At 37.1% G+C, this 9,099-nt stretch overlaps 2 protein-coding genes across 4 annotated transcripts; one reads left to right on the forward strand and one right to left on the reverse strand.

The window, feature by feature from the left end:
* The first annotated feature begins 1,027 nt into the window (after positions 1-1,027).
* LOC148863076 (SNF1-related protein kinase regulatory subunit gamma-1-like) lies at positions 1,028-7,042 on the forward strand. Of its 3 annotated transcripts, none has more exons than XM_088975966.1 (7): positions 1,028-1,615; positions 1,812-2,076; positions 2,194-2,290; positions 3,608-4,050; positions 4,964-5,230; positions 5,826-5,998; positions 6,699-7,042. In XM_088975966.1, exons 4-7 carry the CDS (start codon positions 3,673-3,675, stop codon positions 6,979-6,981), a joined length of 1,101 nt encoding a protein of 366 aa, XP_088832092.1. In that variant the 5' UTR covers positions 1,028-1,615; positions 1,812-2,076; positions 2,194-2,290; positions 3,608-3,672; the 3' UTR covers positions 6,982-7,042. The 3 variants fall into 3 exon arrangements, with proteins under 3 accessions (XP_088832092.1, XP_088832091.1, XP_088832090.1); XM_088975964.1 differs by having other exon boundaries at positions 1,046-1,615; positions 1,812-1,949; positions 2,114-2,290; XM_088975965.1 differs by lacking the exon at positions 1,812-2,076 and having other exon boundaries at positions 2,114-2,290.
* LOC148863077 (Pentatricopeptide repeat (PPR) superfamily protein) lies at positions 5,967-9,071 on the reverse strand. The gene has a single exon (XM_088975963.1). It carries the CDS (start codon positions 8,959-8,961, stop codon positions 7,093-7,095), a length of 1,869 nt encoding a protein of 622 aa, XP_088832089.1. The 5' UTR covers positions 8,962-9,071; the 3' UTR covers positions 5,967-7,092.
* Positions 9,072-9,099: the final 28 nt, after the last annotated feature.

A 9,099-nucleotide genomic window follows, 5' to 3' on the forward strand; every position in this document is an offset into this window, starting at 1 on the left:
TGTTTTCACCGTTATTGAACAAAGGAAAAAAGGCTAAAGTGAAGTAAAATTAATGCATTAGATCAACATTTTTTATTTGGAATGATGACAAGACAAAGGTATTTGCACCTTTTTTCTAAACAATACAGGAGTCTTTTGTTAAGGTCAAAATATTATTTTTAAATGGAATTTAAATTGATTTTAAAATAATTAAACTATATTCAAAATTGATATTTTATATTAGTTTTTGAAAAAAAAAATTAAGTATATTAAGTTTCTATTAAATTTAAATTACTTATGAAATTTAATTAACTATATTAAGTTTTGATTTTTCAGTAGAACTTAAGTTGGTTTTAAATTAGTAAAAATTAATTATAAAATTAATAATTGTTATTACTTTTATATTAATTTTAAATTGATATGTTTTTAATTTATCTTATTCCATTTATTAATTAAACTATTCTTATTATATTAATAAAAATATTTTATCAATAATAATAATTAATAATTATTTTTATTTTATTTAAGGAACTTACTAATTATTTTTATTATGGTTAATTAATTCTTATTATTTTCAAATGAATTATAATTTTAAATGAAGGTAAATAATTTGGTGTTATAATGTGTCAATAAATATCTCAATTTCAATATAATTAATCTTTACTAATAATTATAATTTAATGTAAATATATTTAATATACATAAAATTATAATTAAACTGAAAATGGTTTTGGATATGAATAAAGTTAATAAATTTTGTAAAATTTGATGGAGTAATGGAGATGACAGAGAATTAATGGTATAATTAATAAAGAGAGACTATCAAAAGAATTGATATTTAATAGTCTAATGGGAAAGAGAGAGTTAATGAAGAGTGTATAAAAGTCTTAGGTGATTGGTCGGTATTTAAATTATTTTGTTCAATTTTAAAATAAAAAATTCAAGAAAAACAGAAAAAAAAAGATTAATAATGTAGTTTTGAGAATAAACAAGAGATTGCATTTTAATATCTTTTTAGATAAATATCCGAAAAAAGTTATGGTGGGACGGGAGATCGCAAATTCGCAAGGCAGTGATGGCACTATCTTCGTGGTCGCGACACAGAGATGTAAATTCATCTTAACCGGGTTCCATACTCACTTGTCGTTGCCATTGGCCCAGTGTCAACAGAATAGACAGTTGGGTAGCGTGTTCGAGTGTCATTGGGAGAGATCGCATCATCACAAGGGGACGGGATCTGCTCCTCACAGTGCTGCGACCAGCACCCCGTCGTAGTCGCAGGCTCGCAGCCGATGTAAACTCCTCGTATTGCGATGCGGTAGTGGGTTCCGTAATTCGGGAACATGGGTTCTTTACACAAGTTGCTCTTTCTGTGGGCGATTTGAGCAGAACGATGAACGAAGAAGACAGTCCCCCATCCCATTATCCTGACCCTATCCATCACGTCACTTTTTCAGGAAACAACGAATGATAGACACGAATCCCTCAACTGGTACACTTGGCTGAAGTCGAACCTTGGTATATAATATCTACTTTCTAAGTTTGTAATTGCTTCTCGAGGTGGAGAGGGGAGGAACAGTGTCTCAGAAACCCAATCTTCCCTTTGGTTTGAATTTGGAGAAGCTCAAGCGAAAAGGTACGCCATGATCTTATTTTGTTTGCTTGCCATTTTCATCAACGACGTTGTAATAACTTTGAACTCTCTAACTTCTAAAGTTATTCTAAAACCTGGTAACTGATATGTGGGGATTTAAGAGAACGAAAGATCAGGAATGGGAGTTTTTTTTTTTTTTTCTTTTTTTTTCTTATTTGATTGTTTACTTCGAGTGCAGGAACAAAGGCTTTGTCAGTTTGTTCTGACACTCAAAATATATAGATAAGTCTCAGTTCATAGAAAAAGAAAATTAGCCGAGTCCTCCCATACCGATGTGAAGGAGTTCAAGTTAATGAAGAAATTTATACAACATCAAGTATGAACCAGATGTCCAATTGGCTTTGCCGAGTTGGGAATTGGGACTGGAGAATGTGTTCTGTCTTGTTTCTTTTATTATTATCGAAAGCAAAAGAAATGTGTTTGGGACATGATTTGTCAGTTGGGTGAGTAATTAACGGCAATTTGATCTCTTTTGAATAGATAAGATAATGGCACAAACACAAGAAGCTAAGGCAAGTTCGAAAATTCCAAGTTGTGATGATTATTTTGCTGCCATTCAGTCTAGGAAGAAATTGCCATATTCCTTACAGGAGACTTTAACGGCCGCATTTGCCAGGATTCCAGTTTCATCCTTTCCGGATGTTCCGGGGGGTAAAGGTGATTCCGCTTCTCTTTTGTTTTTGTTCAGAGTTCATACGCTTCGTATTAATATATCTATCTTCTTTCCCATTTTTTCTCCCACATCTTATGGTCCCTACTTTTTCCTTGTTTTTTCCGACTATACTTTATATTTATTTGGTTTTCTTTTTATTATTTGTCCAAATTATTTATTTTAGAGATGAAGGAGCCTAAATTTGTTATCCATGACCCTGAACTGTAGACTCTGAATTTGTTGAAAATCTTCTGTCCTGAAGATTGCCCTGGTACTGGTGCTTCTAACTTTGGTTGGGTGGGGAAAAAGGTTTAAAAAAGAAATAGTTTTCTTGGAATTTGGAAATAAGTTTCCAAAAAGCCCATTTCCCAACACATTCATTTCTTGTTTGGCTTAACACAAGGAAACCCCATTTTCATTATTTGCTATGACAGCCAGCTGAAAACATTTTTTACAGAAAATTAATGGGGAGGGGGGGGGGGGGGGGGCAAGGTGCCAGAGACAGGAGGTAGAAGGCTTCAAGTTGGGGTTCTGGTTTTGAGACTTGAAATGAGCCTACTCACTTTTTCTGCCTTGAAAACTTGACTTGCTAGACAACATGAAAGTTTGGAGAAAGGAAATTATTTTCCAAGAAATAGGGACATTTTGGGAAATGGATTTCCAGAGGAGTTCTTTTTTTTCCTACATGCCAAATGGAAATCAGTTTTTGGAATTCGGTTTCTGCCCAACCAAATAGAGAGTACGTAAGTTTTGAAAAACAACCTGATCTTGTATTCTTCAAGCATGGTGCCAACTCTTTTCGCCATCATCTTGGTGAATGCATCGCTAAGATCATAAGCCCTGCAATTTGTTTTGCATTTTTCTATTCTTGCAATAATGGGCTCCACCCATTTGCACATAAAATAAGGGACAAGGTATAGTTTTCCAGAAAATGCAATTTTGCAGTGTTTGGTTGCAGAGTAGCCATGGAAAATGAATGCTTTCATAAAAGTGAGTAACAGCTGTAGGAAAATGACATTTCCTCTTATTGAGTATGATTTGCATTCATTTTATGCATGCACATATTTTAAAATTGAATAAAATGTATGATTCATAATATATTATATTATTCAGAAGATCATTTCATGAACTGATGTATACTATAATATTAGAGCTCCTATTGGCTCGTCTCTCTCCCTCTCATGTTCTCATGTTTATGTATGTGATTAATGACTAACCAATTTCTGTAAATCACGCGTGTGACAGTTTTCCTCGGTAAGACCGAATTTTTCCTCTAACCTATCAATATCTGAGATTATATCATTTCATTTATCTATTTGCAGTGATTGAAATTCTAGCAGACGCATCCATTGCTGATGCAGTTAAAGTTCTATCTGAAAACAACATTATGTCTGCTCCAGTTAGAAATCCAGATGCAGAAACCAGTATGGATTGGAGGGAAAGGTATCTGGGAGTTATAGACTATTCTGCAATCATCCTCTGGGTGTTGGAGAATGCAGAACTTGCTGCACTTGCTTTATCAGCTGGTTCTGCAACTGCTGTTGGAGTAGGTACAGGTGCTGTTGGTGCTATTGGAGCATTGGCTTTAGGTGCAACTGGTCCTTCTGCAGTTGCTGGGTTGACAGCTGCTGCAGTTGGTGCAGCAATAGCTGGAGGTATGGCTGCAGATAAAGGGATGGGGAAGGATGCTCCTACTGCTGCTGATTGTCTGGGGGAGGACTTCTACAAAGTTATCCTTCAAGAAGAGCCTTTTAAGTCAACCACAGTAAGATTAAATTGTGTTGAGGCTTTGATTTGCACGAGTCCAATTATTTCAACTTTCCACATAAAGAAGAATAATCATATATCCTATCCCTCGATATTGTTTTGCTTATAAAAAAATATTGTTTAAGCATTTTTCTCTTTGTTATTTCAATTGTCTGTTTCTGCAAGAATATGTAATATATTTAGCATCAATGGCTTTATATCTCAGATTGTCAATGAGAAGCAAGATTCAAACTTTCTATCTAGCCTTCACAGTTTACCCTTCTATAGTCTAATAAATGACCAAATTGGCATGTTATATTGTATAGCTTTTTTTGTTGAAGGTAAAGTATTATAATGCAATAGAAAGAAAACCAAATTCATCAGCCCATGTACAATGAGAGCCTGTACATCGGGAATATACAAAAAGACCTGAGAAATCAGTGAGAACTTCCATTTAATGAATCTTACCCACCACATGGTAAGCAAAAAATTGACTCAAGGAGATGCTTATAATTACCTATTCCAGAAATAGTTTGTTGGTCCATTTCTACCATATCATCTATCCATTCAGCAAACAGGTTGGGATAATCTGACTACATTATCTTTCATATTTTTTTCTTTTTTTGTAACAGGGGAGGGGTGATTTTGATAGAACACTAGATGGGCAGCCTTGCTCAACTACCCATGACCCACCCTGTTGATGCATAGCAAATGAACAGCACAAGAGAGGAGAAGAGCTTTTTAGCTTCTCACCTTGACTTGAGTACTAATCCAATGATAATGGGTTTTGTAGAATTTACCAAGTTTCAAGGCTGTAACTTCTACATTTTCATTGAAATCTAGTCTCCAGTATGTCTGTCTTTTCTTGGTGGCAACTTCTCTTTATCCTTGTTGTAAATTGATCTCATATTTGCTATTACTAATTATGTCAGGTGAGATCAATAATCAAGTCATTTCGTTGGGCTCCTTTCCTTCCTATCTCAACAGATAGTTCCATGTTGAGTGTGTTACTGCTGCTCTCCAAATATAGATTGAGGAATGTGCCAGTAATTGAAACAGGCAAGCCCTTTATTAAGAATTTTATTACTCAATCAGCAGTGGTGCAGGGCCTTGAGCAATGCAAAGGGAGGGACTGGTTTGATTGCATTTCTGCACGTCCAATTTCTGACCTTGGGCTTCCTTTCATGTCTTATAATGAGGTAAAGATTTGCATAACTTCCACATATATACTTTCTTTAAAAAAAAATGTAGATATACAGTGTTGCCCTGTATCTTTCTGTTCTTTTTGATGGAAGTACCAACAGTTAAATACATTGTAGCCATTTCCATCTTCATAGGTAATAGAGGACATACTACATTACCTACATTCATTCATCAAGATGTGCATGCACAGCAATGGTCTTTTCCAGTTTTCCTAGAGGGTAATACAGGTCCTTGCACCAGGAGATTAACCATTCATTATGAAGATGATGATGGGTGGAATAGGTGGAAGAGAATGACAGCAATGCTTTGATGTAAAAATAAATAAAATGTAACTACCTTTCTAATTTCATCAAAATTATAGAAGAGATTTCACACAAAAGAAAAGTACATCAGAAGCTTTAAAGTTTTTCATCCCTATTATGATTCTCTTTTATTTGCTTAGAAGCATACTTTAACACCTGTCTAACTTATTGGTTCTCAATTACATATCTTTGTGATATGTACAAATAAATGTGTTATATTATTACGGTCACTAGTATATACATCGTTGTTTAACATGAAATCTTAACATTCTCATTTACTGGTAATCAGGTGATTAGCATCACGAGCAATGATCTAATTTTAGAAGCTTTCAAGCGCATGAGGGACAACCAAATCGGCGGACTTCCTGTGATAGAGGGACCCTCTAGGAAGATTGTTGGAAGTGTCAGCATAAGAGACATCAGACATCTGTTGCTTAAACCAGAACTCTTTTCCAACTTCAGGTATCTTGGAGGTTACAAACTTACAAATAAGGATTTCAATTGAGAACCTAGAAAGTATACTTAGTCTTAGAGTACCGATTATATAACTATATTTAAAGAATGAATGGATGAGGGTGGGCCTTGGTGCAATGGTTGGGTTTCTCCATTGCGACCAGGGTTCAAATCTCAGAAACAGCCTCTCTGAATGTGCAGGGGTAAGGCTGCATACATCTATCCCTCCCCACCTCTCCATACCCCGCATTGGTGGGAGCCTCATGCACTGGGCTGCCCTTATTTAAAGAATGACTGGATCTGGATGACCATTAGATCTATGATGAACCTGTTGAATGATTTGTCCAACTTCACCATTTCCACCCTCTGTAGTGTATGGCTATATGGCTATAAGCAAATTTACTTTAATATCCATAACCTGTTACTCCTTGCAATAGCGTACTGGGATAATGTCATATTATGTGGCCTGAAGAAGCTCACTTTACAATAAAATTATTTGTATTTACCAGTTATCGCTGTTTGAAATCATTAGGCATTATTGTTTCAGTTGCCTTCAATAAACACATCAGTAATAATCAGAGATTGCTTGAAGTTTCAGAACTAGGACTTACCTTGCATCTGAGGCCATCTGTCCTTTTTTGCAACTTTCTGTTATTTGTTCTACATATTCTGGTTGCAGTATATTCCCTGCATTTTTTTTTTCTTGCAGGCAACTCACTGTGATGGACTTCCTGAAGATCATTGCATCAACTACAGAAGAATCTGGGAAGGTTGTCCACCCAATAACTTGCAATCCCAATGCACTACTTGGTAGTATAATTGAAATTCTTGCTTCCAAATCAGTTCACAGGATTTACGTAGTGGATGGCGAAGAAAATGAAGTTGTTGGTATCATTACACTCAGAGATGTGATTTCTTGCTTTATCTTTGAGCCTCCTAACCAATTTGATGAGAACTTTGAGTTTGCTATAAAAGAAATGTTGAACCAGTGAAAGTTTTGTACTTGGAGACAGTAATCACTTAATGAGAAGAATATGTAGAAAATTTCAACTCTGACTATAGACCATTGGAGGGCTCTATCCTGTAATTTCTCCATTGATGCATTATGTAAACCTGGTTTCTTGTGCCTCTCGTATCAAACTACAACCAGGAACTTTCCTTAATCCTCTTTCCTTTATCATCTCCCTTATCCTTTCTACGCCCATCCACCTTCCTTGTCCAGCATATATATTTGAAAGAAGCACATAGGGAGTAGGGTTTCCAGGGTCCAACTCTGAAAGCTTTTCAGCCATTTCTTCACCCAGATTAGCATCCAAGTTACATGTGCAGGCACCAAGCAAGGATGCAAAGACGGAAACTGAGGGTTCTGGTATTTCCTGGATCAAGTCTCGAGCCTCATTGAGTCGCCCAGCTCGACCCAAAAGATCAACCATGCAACAGAAGTGCACAGTGGTTGGGATCAAACCGTAAACTGTACTCATCAGCCTAAAGAGTTTCCATGCTTCGTCAATGAGCCCAGAATGAGCACATGCAGATAAAAGACCAGCAAAAGTAGCCAAATTTGGTTGGACCCTCTCTTCTTCCATCCTGCTGAATATTTCGAATGCAGATTTATATTCCCCATTTCTTCCATACCCAGAGATCATCGCATTCCAAATTGCTGGATCTTTAGTTATCTGTGCGCAATCAAAAATACGGAAGGCCCAAGAAGAATAACCACACTTCATATACATGTCAATGAGTGCAGTACAGATGAACTCGTCATCAATAAAACCAGTCCTAATAATGTGTCCATGGATCTCTTTCCCGCGTAGAAGAGCAGATAGAGCCGAACAAGCTGGTAGAAGGCTTGTAATTGATTTTAAACTGGGGGCTACCCCCTCTAGTTGCATTCTAGTGAAGAATCTAAAAGCTTCCTCCGCCTTACCTAGTTGTGAAAATCCACTGATCATTGAATTCCAAGTAGTCGAATCTGGTTCCAATCCATCCAATATTAACTGCTCAAATAGCTCAACAGCAGTCTCATACTGACCATTTAGCATTGTTCCTGATATCATGGAGTTCCACGCAACTAAGTTCCTATTTTCACCTAGCTCCCTGAATATTTCGTAGGTCGAGTTCCAACACCTGCATTTGGCATACATGTCTGCGAGTGTTGTTCCTACCATAACATCTGAACTGATATTGTGTTTCAAGACAAGGCCGTGAACCTGTCTACCAAGTCGGGCATCCAATAGAGAAGAAGACGCTGACAGAACAGAAACCCATGTCACTGTACTAGCTTCTACTCTCGAAGATTCTCTCATTTCCTTAAACACGTCCAAGGCCATCCGAGTGAGACCATTCTGCAATAGCCCGGAGATGAGAGAGTTGTAGCTCACGACATTTTTATCTGGAATCAGTTTGAACACCCTCGTAGCTGAAATTAGTTCCTGGCAATTCCAATACATTGTCACAATTGCAGTGGCTACATAGACATCCATCTCCACTCCCAACTTTACTGCAAGACCATGAATTTGCAGTCCATGGTCCAGGCGTTCACATGCAGGTAATACGCTGGCTATAGTAACAGAGTTAGGCTGGAACCCACGGGCACAAACCTGTTGGAAGGCCCACAGAGCCTCTTTAGAATTCCCATGTTGTGAGAAGCCAGAGATCGTGGCGTTGAACAAAGCTATATTTCGTTGGGCTATTTTGTTGAACAACTTGAGAGCATCCTCTAAAAGGTGAAACTTTATGTACATAGATATCAGAGCGGTGGCCGCATAAACATCCGTGTGAAAACCAGTTTTGAATACACGGGCATGGATCTCCCGTCCTTCTGAAGTTGCTTTGAGCTTGCCACAGGCTTTAAGGAGAGAAGCGAAAGTGAAGCTGTCAGGACGAAACGAGGAGGATTTCAATTGAGAGTATAAGGAGAGTGCTTCCCTATAGAATCCACCCGAGACCAGTTTTTTAATATAACCTCTCATCGTTATCGACTCTCATTCCTCAACCTAGAACTGGGCACTGGTCAGCAATTCAGCATAACGGTTGCAGATTCACAGACTATGAAATGAAACTATTTGCAATAAAAGTCATTTGTACAATGCTGTCAACCGTCAGATCTG

The sequence above is a fragment of the Nelumbo lutea genome, chromosome 3 (genome assembly GCF_056320005.1).
Source record: "Nelumbo lutea isolate HS-2025 chromosome 3, American lotus-T2T, whole genome shotgun sequence".
Classification (NCBI taxonomy): domain Eukaryota; kingdom Viridiplantae; phylum Streptophyta; class Magnoliopsida; order Proteales; family Nelumbonaceae; genus Nelumbo; species Nelumbo lutea.

Excerpts from the sequence above, each read along its gene's own strand:
- LOC148863077 (XM_088975963.1), bottom strand. The coding sequence starts at position 8,961 with ATGAGAGGTTATATTAAAAAACTGGTCTCGGGTGGATTCTATAGGGAA.
- LOC148863076 (XM_088975965.1), top strand. The coding sequence starts at position 2,122 with ATGGCACAAACACAAGAAGCTAAGGCAAGTTCGAAAATTCCAAGTTGT. Across the intron at positions 4,051-4,963 it reads AGCCTTTTAAGTCAACCACA|GTGAGATCAATAATCAAGTC; the intron begins GTAAGATTAAAT and ends TAATTATGTCAG. Across the intron at positions 5,999-6,698 it reads GAACTCTTTTCCAACTTCAG|GCAACTCACTGTGATGGACT; the intron begins GTATCTTGGAGG and ends TTTTTCTTGCAG.